This window comes from Lytechinus variegatus, chromosome 14 (genome assembly GCF_018143015.1).
Source record: "Lytechinus variegatus isolate NC3 chromosome 14, Lvar_3.0, whole genome shotgun sequence".
NCBI lineage: Eukaryota > Metazoa > Echinodermata > Echinoidea > Temnopleuroida > Toxopneustidae > Lytechinus > Lytechinus variegatus.
Window position 1 is genome coordinate 14608322 of NC_054753.1, and position 19470 is coordinate 14627791.

Sequence of the window (19470 nt, forward strand, 5' to 3'; positions counted from 1 at the left end):
ATGCTAAACAGGCAAAAACTCTATAATTTGACCAAATGCACTATAGATACAGTATGACCACTGTCCACGGGCAATTTTCTCGACCCATCAACGGGGGACCTCTCCAGCAACAATACGCCACTTGGAAAGAGGGGCCATGTTGGCTAAATTTTCCTATAATGAAATGCAATGTCAGGCAATGGTAACTTCCAAGAAATCCTCAATTTGATAAGCTGTTGGTCATTATTACCATGGCGACTACCATTGGATGTTAGAATGTACCACAATAGTAACTTGGATCCCTAGGACTGATCCAAATGACACACTTGCCATGTAATCTCCCTCTATGACAACTGTCGGATAAAATGTCTGACAAGTCCTTTCATAAAATGGGACCCTGGACCAAGTTGTGGACTATTTAGGGATATGGATATAAATCATGCAAGGAAGCAATATTAAACTCAAAGTTTTAGTGTTTTTCCAAGTTGAGTTGTTTGTAAAAGCAGCAACAAAAAGCATCTATTCATGTCTTGGCAGGTACTAAGGCCATTCCAAAGGGCATCTAAGGCAAAAAAGCCTGAAGTCTTTGGATCAATTTGAGCCCCTAGCATGTTCCTCTAGCAACAAGAGTGATCATGCTCACCAATTCAGTGGATTGGTCCAGCATATATTATTCCAGTAAAGCGACTCTGAACCTGTCAAAAGGAGCTTCTGAATGGCAAAAATAGGAACTTTCCACTGAAGTGCATTTAAACACAAACACTGTGAACAAATAATTTGATAACAACAGTTGTTTATGAAACCTGTATGATCATTTAATGCCTACATGTATAAGAGAAATGTTGGGCAAGGCTTGGGCTTTGTGTAGTAAAAAACAAAAAAATAAAGAAAAACACGGAGCTGAAGTGCAAAATGGGTGCTTTCAAGAGCCAGAGTGTTAACACAACTCATGCCAAAGTAATGACCATGCTACACCTGCTGATATTTATCTTAAGATTATTTCAAAATACAAGCAAATGCAACCTAAAATTTTCAGAGGAATTGCCTATACCCGGTACTCTAATCTGCTCAAATAAAAAATTCTGTTCTGAGCATAAATAGACTTCTGCAGGAAAGTAAAATGAATCTGCATAATCCAAAGTGAGTTTCCAAGTCATTAAAATGACCTTTCTTCTTATACTTGTATTAACGATATAACAATCTTGAAAATAAATCCGGATTGAAACCCATGTTAAAGTTAGTATGCTCGATCCAGTTTACTAAAGGCCTTTAATGGGTGTTGCAAAGGAAATTTTTTGCCCTCTATTGCAAATTTCTGTTGTAATTTGAAAATTCAATGTTACCAATTTTAGCTCAGTGTAAAATCTGTTTACACTCCTTATGGCAAGAGGCAGATAAGTAATCATTTGCAAATTCATTAATATTGCAAGTCTAGGGAATAATTTTTCTTACCAAATTGAATTTGCATTTTTGGTCATAGGAGAAGAGCTCTCAACTACATTTACACGTAAGTTCAGTACAGTCCTATGTAAAAATCTGCTATATAAAAGACCTATTGTGTAGCAGTCTATAAAAATTGCGGAGCAATTACGATGATAGCAGGACCCCTCTTACAAGGAATCATGATTGATTCAATCAACCTCCACTGTATGAAATCCATCGATGTCATAATTTTCATACAGGAAATTTCCACAATGTCTTTGTAAACCAAGGGAAGCACTAAATTTTAATAAAACAATGAATGCATTAAAGCATATCTATAAAAAAAATGAACAAAGATGCATTTTAGATGTTGGTGTTGCTGGCTTTCCATAGTTGTGGATGATCAATCGTAACTCTTTGTAAGATGGGGCCCCAGAACAATTATTCCCCGATGACATAAATTTATACTTTATTATATATAGATTTGCAATTGAAGAAGTTTCTTGCAACACCAAATAAGGCTTCATAACAGACTATTCAGTTTCTTTTTATTGCATTGCTTCAAATCTGGACAGGCACAGCACAACACAAAATCACCTGATGATTGATTGCATCCACTCTTGGTGCCTTGCTTGATTTAAAACCATGATGGCTCCAAGATGCTGTATCAATACCTGCAATAACAACCAGTGTGCTTCATATATGGCAGCAGTTTATGATTAATGGTATACATACATAAAACCATTTGCAATCTGCCGCCACCTTGTCTGTGTTGAGATTGAGTCAATGCAACATACAGCACTCAATCCCCCAAATTTTAAAAATATTTAGAAACAAACTGTACTTCATTCCATTGAATTATGATCAAGTTTTTAATAGAACCTTCAGGATTATTATTCCTTAATCGCAAGAGCACTTGAAAAAAAGCAATCATGTTCAAGAATATACTTGTGGGACCTTCCTCTACTGGTGAAAAGTTGAAAATGTAACCCCAAAACTTAAATTCAATTACAGGAAAAAAAATTATTTTAAGAATTCAATTTAGTTTTGGGCCAAAGCATGATGAATAGCTGTAATAGATACTGCATGTGCCCCCCAAAATCAAGCATTTCTCCACTTGATCAAGAAATAAGCAAAAACTTGCCAACCTAATTATAGCACACAGGAGTTACTTACAGAGGACAAGTTTATATCATAGCCTTGTATATTGAATGAATGTATACACCCCATGCCATGACCCATGTATAGCAAGCAACTTCGTCATTCAACCCAATACATATTTCTCTCTCTCTAAAAAAAAATGAAGTCCTATGCATGGAACCAACATACCTACACAAAGAGATGTTTTTTTAATTTTCTTGGGGAATAAAGTGTAGTGTACTTAATGTACATCATTTTTAGCTTTATCCTCATCCTCAAATTGGGATTAAATTGTCTAGAACATGAAACGTCTCAATTTTTAAAGGAATCATTTACAAAGCATCCATTCTTTTTAAATAAAAAAGCCTTAGGTCTACAAGGTCTACATATACATATATATAGTGACTTCAAAGTCGATTTTCAAGAAAATTTCATAATAGCTAGGAATAGCCAATTAAAAGAAACTTATTTATCGGCGAAATAATTACATTCAAAAGACTCAATTTAAATAATCAATAAAAATAGCAGTGTACCACAATACATATTTCATGGAATTATTATCAACAATAACAGAAATATAAAAACTAATTCATAAAGTCTATCTAAATTGTACGGAAAAGAAATACATGAAACTGAGTACTGATAGAGTGGAAATGTTATGCCTACATGGGTAAGATATTGTCATCTCTTTCTTCTTCTTCATCCAGACCAAGTTGGTCATCACCCAGACCTTTGTAGCTCTTAGACGATTGCTTCTTGTTACATCGACAGAGAAAGTCACATCCATCCTTTAGAAGAATGAAAAGAGAAACAAAATGGATCTAACAGCATCACAATTTTAGAATTTATATTATAATAGCACTTAAAATGAATATAAGTGTAAAAATATAGTTTAAAAGATATGTAAATAAAAAAAATAATTCTGCTCTCAATGTGCTTACAATATACAAAGTGGATGGTATAGAGAAAATAAATGGGTTATAGCTTTTTGTTCTGAAGGATATGAACAAATGTTGATTGGGAGACCATTCCAAACACTTGGCCCAGTGAAATTCATGCATTGTCGATTGTTCAAGAACTTTGAGGAGTTCACTTTGGGATTTTGTGAATGAAAAGTCAGATTATTTGATGGGAGAAAAGAAACACGAAATGTCAATGGGATGGGAGGCGATCAATATTGCAGACGAGTGTCTGTATCTGTTGACAGATGATGAAAAACACTGTAACAATCAATTTTTTTTCTTCAAAGGAATACCACAAAATAATTTCCTGATTGCTTGGACAAGGTCATGGCATCAGGCATTGTAAAAATAAATATGATAAAAAAACTTTCAAAACCTTCTTTTTTTTAATTAAGGTCAAGTAACCCCAAAACATGTTGATTTGAATAAAATGCAAAAAAGTCAAACAAGCATAACACTGACAATTTAATGAAAAGAAAGATATGCATTTCTAAGTTCTTGATTTATTTAAGAGAACAGTTAAATGCACAACACAGGTATTTTGTAAATGAAAGAAGGCCAGCAATGTCAAATCCTAACTATAATAGAATTCATTACAAATTATTTTTTCCTCAATGTTTGTAGATTTGATAATGAAGAATCTCCCTATCATATCAAAATGAATTAAGGCAACAAGCTAAACCACATTTTTCATAAGAGGAACAGGTATGCAGTAAAATACAAACAAATTAATGTGTGTGACATCATCATTTTTTTTCATTTGCATACTATCTAAGTTGCACACATAGCTGTTCAGCAAAATAAAGTGTAGAATGAGTGTTTATTAGTATAACATACATGTACAGTATATTGATGGCCAATATTAAAGTTAAGATTAAACTCAGTGATTCCCTTCCACGCAAAGTTTTCTCTTGGTTTTTTTTTCATTTTTGGGGGCTACTTTTCACAACCTCCTGCCTCTAAAATCTGCAACATTGAATGAGCTTCAACATGGCAGTGCATGGGGACTTTCCATGACTCGAGCGTTGTGGCCCATTGGATTAGTCTCCGGAATTTGAAAACAGAGGGTCGTGGGTTCGAATCCCAGCCATGGCTTAATTTCCTTCGGCAAGAAATTTAACCGCAATGTGCTGCACTTGACCAAGGTGAGGTGAATGGGTACCCGGTAGGAATTATTCCTTGAACGCTTTAGCGCATATGGCGGCTCAGCAAACGCCGGGTAATAATATGATACCACGTATCAAAGCAAAGTTGAGTATTTTAGTAACTGCACTATATAAATGGACACATTATTATCATTACGACTCCTTTCAAATTATCCAGGGTTCTTTAGGGCATTCGGGGGGGGGGGGGCAAAATTGCCCTAAGCCCCTGTGCAATTTTTCTCTCTCTCCCCTTGAGTAACCCCATAGAATACTACAAAGACAATTCATACTACATCATTATGGGATACTTACTGCTGTTAAATTACCAAAGTTTGTCCAGAAATCAATGTTTGGAAACTGCTCTCTTCCTTTCGCTCTTAAGAAAAATCTCTTGTACGCAACCCCTAGAATTAAGTAAGCTGCAGCTATGACTAAAGTCCTGGATTTAAAAAGAAAAAGAGGGAGAGAAAAAAAATTCAAGGATCACTGCTGAGATTCACCTGAGCGTTTTGATTTTAGGGATGAAATTTCTTTTTGGCAAAATCAAGAAAGTTATGCTACAGCAATACATTTACGATCGCTGTACGAATGATTTTTATACATATATAGCAATAAATGGTATGAAATTGTTTATACGGTGTTCGTAAAGGTATTTGTGACCCTAGTATTACACTACATCACAGGCCTTAAATTTCAACATAAGAGCAAGGCAACTTTTCTATATTACAGCACAAATGGGGGGACTGGGGGAAAGAAAAAGGGAACAAAATATCTCCAAAGGTCTGTCTATCTATCTATCTATCTATAGGTATCATCAACCTATCTACTGTTCACAACTGGGTCAATCCATGTCAAATCAACCAATGCTTGTCACCCGACCCTCTTCGATTTTCTTTAAACTCGCACCAAATGTTGCCCCAAGTGTCTGACGGAAAAATCTGAAATATTTTGCCCCAAGGTCAAATGGTTGCTAAGATACAGCCTCCCATAGCAACCAATGCGCACTCAAAGAAATTATTTTAAATAAAATTGCCTATTTTTGATTGACTACTGCAGCAAAGTTTGATTGATAACAGTCTTCATTTTAAGTAAATTGGAAGAACTTTTTGGTCTAAACATGCAGAGTATACTGTAGCGCGGACCTGTCAACCGGATTTCGCACACGAGGTCACCGAAAATGGCGTTAAGCATCCGTGTCAATGATTTCAGAAGCATGTTTGGAGGCTCATAAATCCAAAACTAAATTAGCTTAGAACCAAATATTATGCACATTTATGGACTTTCATATACTCAACAGAATTACAAAAAATTGACCCAAGAGTGTGCGTCGTTTTCCTGTAGGGCGCCCTCAAAGTTGGATTTTTTTCAAAAGATGCCAAGTTCAAGGTCACGGATCACCTCCCGTCCCATCGAGGAGGGGGACCAATTTCTGTGTTTTGATAGACATTTACCCATATTTTCAAGTGTTACTTGAGAAATTTTGCTACCGGAATGTTTAGGGGCTGATTTGCGCATTCCAAAATGGTCGTAAACACCCTAAATTTGACGTTAATGACAAATACATGCTTTTCAACACTTTTCAAATTATGATAACTAAAAGATGAAATGCCAAGAGACATTGATATCTTCAGTGATGATAGTCTGTAATTGGTATTAAAAGGATATATCTTCAGAAATAGTTTTTGTTGTTGGTAATGACCTTGAAAACACACCTAAAATTCATTAAAAACAGTAAATTGGCGAATTTTCCAGAATCATATGGCATTCAAATGGTGTTTACATTGACTTTCAAATGGGTGTCATTTCAATACAAAGGGTGAGCTTAAGCCAAAACTTGAAAGACATGTTCAACTTTTGTTCTACTTTGAGCAACATAAAATATTTGAACTCAAAACTATATCATTTGACCTTGAAATTATTCCAAATATAGCTGATTATTGCTTCGTAAGTAGCATATTCAAATTGCGCGAGTACATTGCACTTTGCAACACATTTCAAAATGGATTTTCTCATAGAGAGAATACCTGATCAGGCTGATATTTGCAGTATTGGTAGTCTGTAATGAGTTCTTGGAGGATCTACAGATTAAGTACCTATTCTCTCATGACAATGACCTTGAAAATACAGCTGAAAATCATGAAAATCAATAAATCATACAATTTTCATTAGTAATCTGTTTTTACCCAATCAATAAATCAGACTGAACTCAAAACCATATATTTTGACCTTGAAATCATTCCAAATATAGCTATTTGTTGCTTCATAAGTAGCATATATTCAAATCGTGCATGTACATTGTACTTAGCAACACATTTCAATACTTGGAAATAATTTCAAGGTCAAATGATATGGTTTTGAGTTCAGTCTGATTTATTGATTTTTCATGATTTTCAGCTGTATTTTCAAGGTCATTGTCATGAAAGAATAGTTCCTTGATCTGTAGATACTCTAAGAACTCATTACAGACTACTAATACTGCAAATATCAGCCTGATCAGGTATTCTCTCTTTGAGAAAATCCAATTTGAAATGTGTTGCAAAGTACACGTGTGATTTGAATATGCTACTTATGAAGCACAAATAGCTATATTTGGAACAATTTCAAGGTCGAATGATAAGGTTTTGAGTTCAAATATTTTATGTAGCTTAAAGTAGACCAAAAGTGGAACATGATTTGCAATTATCAGCATGAGCTCACAATCTAAGATGGAATAACACACAATGAAAAGTGGGTAAAAACACTTGATTACTAATGAAAATTGTATGATTTATTGATTTTCATGATTTTCAGCTGTATTTTCAAGGTCATTGTCATGAGAGAATAGGTACTTAATCTGTAGATCCTCCAAGAACTCATTACAGACTACCAATACTGCAAATATCAGCCTGATCAGGTATTCTCTCTATGAGAAAATCCATTTTGAAATGTGTTGCAAAGTGCAATGTACTCGCGCGATTTGAATATGCTACTTATGAAGCAATAATTAGCTATATTTGGAATAATTTCAAGGTCAAATTATATAGTTTTGAGTTCAAATATTTTATGTTGCTTAAAGTAGAACAAAAGTTGTACATGTCTTTCAAGTTTTGGCTTAAGCTCACCCTTTGTATTGAAATGACACCCATTTGAAAGTCAATGTAAACACCATTTGAATGCCATATGATTCTGGAAAATTCGCCAATTTACTGTTTTTATTGAATTTTAGGTGTGTTTTCAAGGTCATTACCAACAGTAAAAACTATTTCTGAAGATATATCCTTTTAATACCAATTACAGACTATCATCACAGAAGATATCAATGTCTTTTGGCATTTCATCTTTGAGTTATCACAATTTGAAAAGTGTTGAAAAGCATGTATGTGTCATTAACGTCAAATTTAGGGTGTTTACGACCATTTTGGAATGCGCAAATCAGCCCCTAAACATTCCGGTAGCAAAATTTCTCAAGTAACACTTGAAAATATGGGTAAATGTCTATCAAAACACAGAAATTGGTCCCCCTCCTTGATGGGACGGGAGGTGATCCGTGACCTTGAACTTGGCATCTTTTGAAAAAAATCCAACTTTGAGGGCGCCCTACAGGAAAACGACGCACACTCTTGGGTCAATTTTTTGTAATTCTGTTGAGTATATGAAAGTCCATAAATGTGCATAATATTTGGTTCTAAGCTAATTTAGTTTTGGATTTATGAGCCTCCAAACATGCTTCTGAAATCATTGACACGGATGCTTAACGCCATTTTCGGTGACCTCTTGTGCGAAATCCGGTTGACAGGTCCGCGCTACAGTATACTCTGCATGTTTAGACCAAAAAGTTCTTTCAATTTACTTAAAATGAAGACTGTAATCAATCAAACTTTGCTGCAGTAGTCAATCAAAAATAGGCAATTTTATTTAAAATAATTTCTTTGAGTGCGCATTGGTTGCTATGGGAGGCCGTATCTTAGCAACCATTTGACCTTGGGGCAAAATATTTCAGATTTTTCCGTCAGACACTTGGGGCAACATTTGGTGCGAGTTTAAAGAAAATCGAAGAGGGTCGGGTGACAAATTGTCTGAAAATTGGTTGATTTGATGTGGATTGACCCAACTATTAATATATGAAACCCACAAGAAGAAATCAAGTTCTACTTTGCATACAGTCATCGTGAAAAGATACACATAATTCCTTGCTGTTAATTGCATTTATTTAGTATCTTTTATTAATTTATTCATTTCATTTCGACAGTCTTGATGAAAAAAAAGAAAGAATCCAAGTACAAAGAAAATTTAGAAAACAAATGAAAAAATAAGAAATATTTAATATTAACACAATCATGGCAATAGAATGAATAAAACAATGGAGAGTATGAGGGAACTCGCATAGACCAGTCCCTGAACACGATTTAACAAATGCTAAAAGCTTGTAAAAAGTAGGACTTGTTCCAATATAAAGAAAAAAATGGTTGCAAATGATATTTAAATACATCAACATAATGGTTTGATTGGAGTGAAAAACTTTGCACTTACGAAATGACAATAATTCCCCCAACACCAATTCCTGATGACGATGAAGGTATTGTCGTTGAATTTGAGCACGCTACTGAACTTCCTACTTCAAATACATAGGCACATTCGTTAGTCCTGTTGTTATTCTCTTCAACCAAAACTGGCTTTATCTGTCAAAGAAACAGAATATTGATATCAACCCATTGAACACTGAATAATTTTGCTATAACATGTGCTTTCCATAGACTCCATCCCGCTTTATATGCAGGCTCCCTCTCCAACAGTTTCCTTTTTTTAATATGAGAAAATACGATACGTGTACATACTGATTGATGGGCCCTAATTTTAGATATTTTTAGGGCAAAGCCACTTTTTATAGGGTGCATTTTCATCAAACAGCAAAATTGGGGTAGATTTATGGCACTAAATATCAAAGGCCATTGAAAGGGAAACTGAAGTCAATCCATACTGGAGCAAAGGCCAAAACCTGTGGCTGATGATGTCATATCCCCCTTTTTTTGCATTTTATTATATGAAATTATCGGTAGGTTTATTCAAAATTTATCTACCAAAAGCTAAAACAATTGGATTGACAAAAGATTGCATCAGTTATTTCTTGCTGCAACTTTGATATTTTATCATAATGGAGACACATCACTTACACATTTATAAAAAAAGTAACATTTCTGATTTAATGTAATAACAGTGGTGAGTGGGGATGTGACATCATCAGTCCACCTAATGAATATTCATGAAGATATGCCTAGAACTATTTCACCAGGATATTGCAAATCTCTAAAATTCAATAACTTTTTTATTTGTTATCCGATTTTGATCAAATTTTCAGCATTTTGCTCTGAGAATGTTACTCTATTATATATTCAGCCCAGAGCATCCCTTCAAGGAAATATGCATTCTACATGTAGAAGATGGCATTTCTGGCATTTCAGAAGGTGAGAAGGATTGGCTCAATCGCATTCATCTGCAAGATGGGCCAAGAATTACTTACAAGAAGTCCACTTTTGTCACACAATATAAAGATGGTTGCTCTCCTTGTTTCTCCATTGCAATGCTAATTGTATGCATCCCCATTTCGGTATTCAAGAAAGATCCAATTAGCTGAGAAATAAGAACATTTGAACATTTTTTGTTGAATGTTACTGTCTTGTGAATTGCCAACAAATATTTAAAAATATTCACTTTTTACAGAGTTATTTCCTGCAATAAAACATTTATTAAACATCAGCTTCAAATTGATTTTAGCCAAAAGGAGAGAAATGAGAGAAAGATCAACAAGGTTCAAATCTCGGAAAAAATTTACACTTTTTTTTATTTCAGCTTCTGTTCCACTTTGTCAAATCTGAATATAGAATGTAAGAAATAGTGAGTGAGTGACATCATCAACTGTCTCATTTACATACCGGTATCACATTTTTGTGCATAAATGTTTTGTGAAAATAAGTAAAACTTTAAAATGCTATCAGTTTCTTATTCTACATCCGACATCTATTAAATTTTTGGCATTACGCTTAAGTTTGATTTTCTATATTTATTAAAATCCCCTGTTTTAGTTTGGCTGGACTTGCCCTTTAAAATAGTGGTACATATCATAGCTTACTTACTTCCAACCATAATGTTAGTTGCAGTTATTCTCCCAACCACATGGAAAGGTGCTTTATCATTTTTAAGATCAAACTGCTCAACTCCTATATCCTCCGCACCGACACCATCTACATGGATCCCATCACAGAAACCAACCTTATAAGAGTAGTTGTGAGCAGGATCCATAACCTCCACTCTGTTGATAAAACAGAAAAAAGATACCTAATCATCATCATGCAGAAGTTATTATCAAAGGTCATCAACGGCAATGGAACCTTTTAGACCGACGACTGGGATTGTTTCTCATCTCATGACATTAGCCTTGTCTGACCCTGATAGAAAGATGCACTACAGTCTAGAAAAGTGACACTTCCCCCCCAAAAAAAAAAATCAGGCCTGAAAATCAACCTTAATAAAAGAAATGTTTGATTGGTGATATAGGCCTATGTCAGTGTGGGCTTGCCGTAATTTCTATCAATGTTGATGGAGGTGGGCGGTAAGCAAAGAAGGTCATGCTTACGTAGGACATGTCTGGAGGTGTCTTTCCAAGACCAAGGACCATTCGCCCAAAATCGGCTTTACCTCTTTAACGTCAAAGGCTTTGACATTTTGTGAAACAGTTTTGAGCGATATCTCGTTCTGTAAACATAGAGCGGTTCTAGGACCTACTTCCATGATCAATTTAAAAAAGACGATTTCATGAAACAGGCCCCTGGGTCCTCAACAGCTGTGTTGGGTCTACTCCGTTTAGTGGTAGATCAATTTTTTTTTTATTTTTATCAAAATTATCAGTCTAACGTTAGACTAGACTATTATTGACGTTGACTTTTTAAAGCCTGTGTATAGCTTTGGTAAAGGGTCAATAATGTGATTGATAATCGAATATCATCTATTATCACCCGTATCAGACATCTGAGCTGGTCATTTACAAAACTGTATTGCCCTAGATTCATAAATATCGGGAAGGGATAGGTATATTATTTGTATTTTCCTCGGTCTCAATGCGCATATTTACTTTGCATGCAGAGACGACGCAAAATATACCTTTGTATTTTCCCTGGTCTCACATCCGGGCATTTGAGGATGCGTATAAAGAGATACGCTTCTTAAGGATCTGCGCGCCAACAATATACGTCATAATAAAGACATCACTGGATCCAAGCGCTTGCAAGTACGTCATAATGGTAAAGTGCAGAGCCTAGACCCTTATATTAACAAGACACAATATAACTATTTTAAAAATAAATATCACCATTATCACGATTTTTGCTCTAGATATCTGATTTGGATGATAATAAAAATATTGACTGGCTCTTCTTTCAGGGAACATCAAATATAATGTTGTAAGTTAGAGCAATTACGGGATCGGAGTTCGGTTCGGAAGTTTTGCTCCTAAAATCGGAATCGGTTCGGATATCGGATCGGAAGATATTCAAAAACAAAAAAATACATTAAAATTTGTATGTGGCCGGCGCGTGGACAAATGCGGCACGCTACACTGATGGCAGAATTTGTTTTTGACTCCGACAAAAGCGGAGGAAGAAGATGATGAGTTGTTTTGATCACCGACATAATCGGAGGAAGGAAAATAAGATAATGACGTTCCAGCGCGCGACACTACCGCCGATCAACGATAGGCCTCTTCTCTACAACATCGTGGTGATGGCGGAGTCCGTCGTGAACTTTTAGAGGCCGCATTACTTACCGAAAAAGACGCACTATTATCCAAAGTTGTTTACGATGATATTCACCTTTTCTACAATATCGTAGTGATGGCGGAGGTAATCGTAAACTCTTAAAGGTCGCAAGACCTCCCGAAATAGACGCATTATTATCCAAAGTTGTTTACCATGATATTCACCTTCTCTACAACATCGTGGTGATGGCGGCATCCGTCGTGAACTTTTAGAGGTCGCATTACTTACCGAAAAGGACGCACTACTATCCAAAGTTGTTTACCATGATATTCACCTTCTCTACAACATCGTAGTGATGGCGGAGGTAATCGTAATCTCATAAAGGTCGCATGACCTCCCGAAAAAGACGCAATATTATCAAGAGTTGTTTACCGTGATATTCACCTTCTCTACAACATCGTAGTGATGGCGGGGGTAATCGTAAACTCTTAAAGGTCGCCTGACCTCCCAAAAAGGACGCATTATTATCCAGAGTTGTTTACCATGATATTCACCTTCTCTACAACATCGTAGTGATGGCGGAGGTAATCGTAATCTCAAAAAGGTCGCATGACCTCCCGAAAAAGACGCATTATTTTCAAGAGTTGTTTACCGTGATATTCACCTTCTCTACAACATCGTAGTGATGGCGGAGGTAATCGTAAACTCTTAAAGGTCGCATGACCTCCCGAAAAAGACGCATTATTATCCAGAGTTGTTTACCATGATATTCACCTTCTCTACAACATCGTAGTGATGGCGGAGGTAATCGTAATCTCATAAAGGTCGCATGACCTCCCGAAAAAGACGCATTATTATCAAGAGTTGTTTACCGTGATATTCACCTTCTCTACAACATCGTAGTGATGGCGGAGGTAATCGTAAACTCTTAAAAGTCGCATGACCTCCCAAAAAGGACGCATTATTATCCAGAGTTGTTTACCATGATATTCACCTTCTCTACAACATCGAAGTGATGGCGGAGGTAATTGTAATCTCATAAAGGTCGCATGACCTCCCGAAAAAGACGCATTATTATCAAGAGTTGTTTACCGTGATATTCACCTTCTCTACAACATCGTAGTGATGGCGGAGGTAATCGTAAACTCTTAAAGGTCGCATGACCTCCCAAAAAAGACGCATTATTATCCAGAGTTTTTTACCATGATATTCACCTTCTCTACAACATCGTAGTTATGGCGGAGGTAATCGTAATCTCATAAAGGTCGCATGACCTCCCGAAAAAGACCATTATTATCAAGAGTTGTTTACCGTGAAATTCACCTTCTCTACAACATCGTAGTGATGGCGGAGGTAATCGTAAACTCTTAAAAGTCGCATGACCTCCCAAAAAGGACGCATTATTGTCCAGAGTTGTTTACCATGATATTCACCTTCTCTACAACATCGAAGTGATGGCGGAGGTAATTGTAATCTCATAAAGGTCGCATGACCTCCCGAAAAAGACGCATTATTATCAAGAGTTGTTTACCGTGATATTCACCTTCTCTACAACATCGTAGTGATGGCGGAGGTAATCGTAAACTCTTCAAGGTCGCATGACCTCCCGAAAAAGACGCATTATTATCCCGAGTTGTTTACCATGATATTCACCTTCTCTACAACATCGTAGTGATGGCGGAGGTAATCGTAATCTCATAAAGGTCGCATGACCTCCCGAAAAAGACGCATTATTATCAAGAGTTGTTTACCTTGATATTCACCTTCTCTACAACATCGTAGTGATGGCGGAAGTAATCGTAAACTCTTAAAGGTCGCATGACCTCCCGGAAAAGAAGCATTATTATCCAGAGTTGTTTCCCATGATATTCACCTTCTCTACAACATCGTAGTGATGGCGGAGGTAATCGTAATCTCATAAAGGTCGCATGACCTCCCGAAAAAGACCATTATTATCAAGAGTTGTTTACCGTGAAATTCACCTTCTCTACAACATCGTAGTGATGGCGGAGGTAATCGTAAACTCTTAAAAGTCGCATGACCTCCCAAAAAGGACGCATTATTGTCCAGAGTTGTTTACCATGATATTCACCTTCTCTACAACATCGAAGTGATGGCGGAGGTAATTGTAATCTCATAAAGGTCGCATGACCTCCCGAAAAAGACGCATTATTATCAAGAGTTGTTTACCGTGATATTCACCTTCTCTACAACATCGTAGTGATGGCGGAGGTGATCGTAAACTCATAAAGGTTGCATGACCTCCCGATAAAAACGCATTATTGTCCAGAATTGTTTACCATGATATTCACCTTCTCTACAACATCGTAGTGATGGCGGAGGTAATCGTAAACTGTTAGAAGACGTATAGTCAGATAGTCGTAAATATTACCGCGCATGTCAGCGTGTTAAACTAAATCTTATTTGCCTCCGCTTAAGATCAAAACATATCGTCTTTTCGTTGTTTTTCTTCCTCCATTTTTGTCGGAGATCAAAACAAATTATCACCAATTATCATTATCATCGTTTTGTTTTTCCCGATTATGTCGGAGATCAAAACAAATTATAATCTTCTTCTCCACCTGCCTTTCCGCTAATATCGGAGATAAAAACAAATAATTTTCTTCCCCTTTATCTTCTTTTCCTTCCACCGATTTTGTCTGAGATCAAAACAAATCACCAGCGCATTTTGACGGCAAACATGTCGCCACGTGTTTTTTTTTTGTCTTGTTATGTTTTGGTTTTTCCGATCCGATTTTTTCCCCCAATGGTCAAAAATCGGAGTTTGGAAAAATGGAGAAAAAAGGGGAAAATCGGATCGGATCGGGAATTGGAATAAAAATCGGTTACAGCATTATAATATATTGCCCTTAAAAGACCCATATTGCCCTCGTCTAAAGACTTGGGCCAATATGATTCTTTTGCTGGCAATATATTTGATGTTCCCCTCAAGGCCAGTCAATATTATATAAATGAGTCTTACTAAAGCATAGAGACCATCAGATATTTTTCCAACTGCACTTCTCTGAGAAAATTTCAAATATTCAAATCTTGGATATATAGCGCCCTCTCTCGGTGATGCTTATTTTAAATTTAAAAAATGGGCATTCAAGCACTTATCTTATAGGCAGTGTATACAGCCACACGCGTGTGTCTTTACCATCCAGCCACACGCGTGTGGTTATATCCAGAACACCTATCTGTGGATACCGCCACACGCCGCCAGTAATAACAGTAAAACACGTATGTAGGTCTGACCGTCTATATCACGATCAAAATAACCTCATTTCTTCATTAAATTCTTACATTCTAAACCCCTTTGATATCCTTAGATCGTTTCAATTTCATTCTCACCGTCTTCTCTCCTTGCTTTTCTTGTCTTGTTACAAAAGGCCGCCTGTTAAATAGCAAATTTCCACACTTTTTCTACTTGTGTCGATTCTCTACTGACTCTAGGCTATGTGCGCGTACGTGCGTACGTACGAAACTCGGGATTCGTGCATGCTTAACGCTTGGTACATAATTCGTACCAAACGTAAAGCCAAACTGTGTATGTCTACTACTGCGCTGCGCTAACGCTGTATGGGTCTGCCACCGCGAAGGAAGCCAGAATCGACACAAGTAGAAAAAGAGAATTTGCTGTTAAACAGACGACCGTTTGTAACAAGACAAGAAAAGCAAGGAGTGAAGACGGTGAGAATGAAATTGAAACTAATGTTGTAAATCGGATCAAAAATCAGATCGAAAATCGGATCGGCAGTTAAGCTTCTAAAATCGAAATCGAATCGAAAATCGAATCGGCGATGTTTAAAAATAAAGGAATACATAAAACTTTTGTTCTCGGTCGCGCGCATCTTCTTGACAAAGTCACAAAGACGAATGTTTAGGAATGGAAGTCGCCGACATGCGCGATCATTTGGAACATGTTTTAAAAGGGTTTTGAGGTGTTACTGCTTTACAACAAAATGAGTGATTGTTATTAGAAAGATAACCGAATGACGCATCTTCCGAGCAAAGGAAAATAATTCTCATAGATCACAGGTCAATGAACGATCGGCGGGACATTTTTTTAAGCTGAGCTCAGCTCAGTTCGCTCATTATAATATATGATTACAGCCACGCCCAAAAACCATTCCAAAGTACACCCATTTTGTGAAAATAGCTTACTTGTATATCATTTCTCCGAAACAGTCCTCGAAAAAGTTAAGTCACGCCTCAGTATCGATCTTTCTGTATACCCACCCTCTCAACAATATCAGTGAATTACCAAATGCGCGCAAGCACACAATACAAGATAGTTTTGGGGCAGAGCCGAAAACTGGTACCGCCCAGACATGAACGGGCTAGTGCAGAATTCTTTACTTTACCTTTTGGCATGTGCAGTGGTGGGTTTGATTGACGGTGCTATTCTTTGAATTAGCTCACTAGCTGGATTAATAATATCAGGGCAAGTATGGCTTACATAATACGTACAACACGCAACTCATCCATGCACACACACAGCTCTCAAATTCCCTTGCAATTATTCGTCCCTTGGTCGTGTGTGCACTTATGGGCGGGATTTAAGCAGGGCAATCACTAGCATCATGGACCTATTAGCATATATACAACACAGCATTCAATCATACACTTTTCTCAAACTCCCTTGCTATTCGTCCATTGTATACACTCATGGGTGGGATTTATCAGCGAAAGCACTAGCATACATAATACGTACAACACATTCATGCACCCATGCGGTCACACACAGCTCTCAAACTCCGTTGCTATTGGCCATTGTGTGCACTCATGGGCGGGATTTATCAGCATTTAGCACTAGTTAGCATACATAATGCATGTAATATTCATGCGGTCACACACAGTTCTCATTAAACTCCATTGCTATTGGCCATTGTGGGCGGGATTTATCAGCATAAGCACTAGCATACATAATGCATGTTTTATTCTTGCACCCATGCGGTCACACACAACTCTCAAACTCCCTTGCTATTCGTCCATTGTATACACTCATGGGCGGGATTTGTCAGCACTAGCATACATAATGCGTACAACATATTCATGCAGTCATACACCCATGCAGTCACACACAGCTCTCAAACTCCATTGCTATTGGCCATTGTGTGCACTCATGGGCGGGATTTATCACCATAAGCACTAGCATACATAATGCATGTAATATTCATGCACCCATGCGGTCACACACGGCTCTCAAACTCCATTGCTATTGGCCTTTGTGTGCACTCATGGGCGGGATAAATGACAATCCCAGTACAAGTACATGTTCCTTGTTTGTATTATACAATACATTCATCTAAAGTTCCACTCCCACCATACCAGTCAGCGCAGCTACCGGTAGGTCATAAGTAGGTCAACTTGTTGCGAGTCTTTTCTGACATTCCAGGAATCTGATTGTTCGAACTATTCCATTGTTAACAAGCTCTAAATAGAACAATCTTGAAATATGTTCTGACTGCACTGTAAATAGATCTATGCCGATTTTTTATATCCGATTTTTTCCTTCAAGGGGCATGATCGAAGATCGGCAGGTGATCGCCGATTGTTGTGAAATCGAATGGAATCGGTTGCCGATTGCAAAATCGGTTACAAGCTTAATTGAAACGATCTAAGGATATCAAAGGGGTTTAGAATGTAAGAATTTAATGAAGAAATGAGGTTATTTTGATCGTGATATAGACGGTCAGACCTACATACGTGTTTTACTGTTATTACTGGCGGCGTGTGGCGGTATCCACAGATACAGATAGGTGTTCTGGATATAACCACACGCGTGTGGCTGGATGGTAAAGACACACGCGTGTGGCTGTACACTGCCTATCTTATAAATTTAGTGATTAGATATCCAAAAAGTTACAAAGAACATATCTTGAAAGTTTCAGCCCATTCCATGATTTGGAATAGGATTTAATTGAAAGACAATAGGGCCTAACACACAGATAAATTTGATCGGGTGACCCGATCAAGTTAAATTTCCATGTAAAATCGCAAAATTTATCCTGTAAAACACATTTTCATTTCATATCCTCCACACCATAACTGTTATAGGGCATATCCATTCATATTAGCTAGCAATGAATTGGAATAGTGATAGGTGCATTTTGGTGAATTTACCAAAACTATAGCCTAGGCTAGCCGCCCTAGGCCTACACAAGCTTTAACATTAGGGCTATAGACTAGGATACACAAACATGAATAGGTGGGACTTCAACCTATAATAGTCTACGACTGGCAATCAATCCCAATGCCAATCACCATCGAATAAAATATACTTACGTTTCGCCTTTCAACGGTTCAATGAGTGAAAGATACTTCTTTTCTGAATGTGCAACTGAACAATCTGATAAAACAGACTGAACACAAGCAAAAAGGCAAAATAACACGACGAAACACGGCATTTTCAGTCCTGAAAAGTCCATCACACATTCACAGCTCAGATCACGTGCTAATTATTAGTCTTGTCTTTCCAGACGTAGACGCGACGCGGTCTTGCGATGCGATATCGAGTAAACCGTGATGTGCAAGAACCTGATTGGTTAAAAGTTTCTTTACAGAAAAAGTTCAAATTATGTCGTAAGAACGTGCCGATGAGTACATGCGAATAACATTTTTTCCCAAATTGATTTTTTATTGTCATTTTGCTTATCATTTGCTCGTTATCATCATCAAGGGATCAGGCCCCGGGTAATAATATAGGCCTAAATCAAGGTGACCAATCAAAGTCATGAGCGAGAAAGCGAGTGAAAATTTTGACCTATTTAAAATCAAAACTATATTTTGAGATTGCTTTTGACATCATATTCATAAAATGCCGTCATATTTCACCCATTTTCCCTTCCTCGATCCCCCCTCACATTTCTTTCCTTACATGGTCATTATTATTTTGTGGGTGGGGGGGGGGGGGCCACTGCCCTTACCCCCTCCCATTTATTCACCAGTAATCACCATAATCTTCATTAAGGTATAATCTAGGCAAATGCTGACAACGTTGCATTTGCTGTAAATGCAGGGCCTTAGTTAGCTGGGAATGATTTTTTTTTTTTTTTTACTGGGGTTGCTGATGTAAATCTGAGAAAAAAA

At 37.1% G+C, this 19470-nt stretch overlaps 1 protein-coding gene across 1 annotated transcript; it reads right to left on the reverse strand.

Moving 5' to 3' along the window:
- Window positions 1–213: 213 nt before the first annotated feature.
- Window positions 214–18854, reverse strand: LOC121427333 (cation-dependent mannose-6-phosphate receptor-like). Its single transcript, XM_041623676.1, is given in 6 exon segments — window positions 214–3329; window positions 4961–5087; window positions 9158–9306; window positions 10146–10255; window positions 10759–10934; window positions 18667–18854. Coding segments are annotated over 6 exon segments (831 nt in total). The 5' UTR covers window positions 18810–18854; the 3' UTR covers window positions 214–3203.
- Between the last annotated feature and the right edge of the window lie 616 nt (window positions 18855–19470).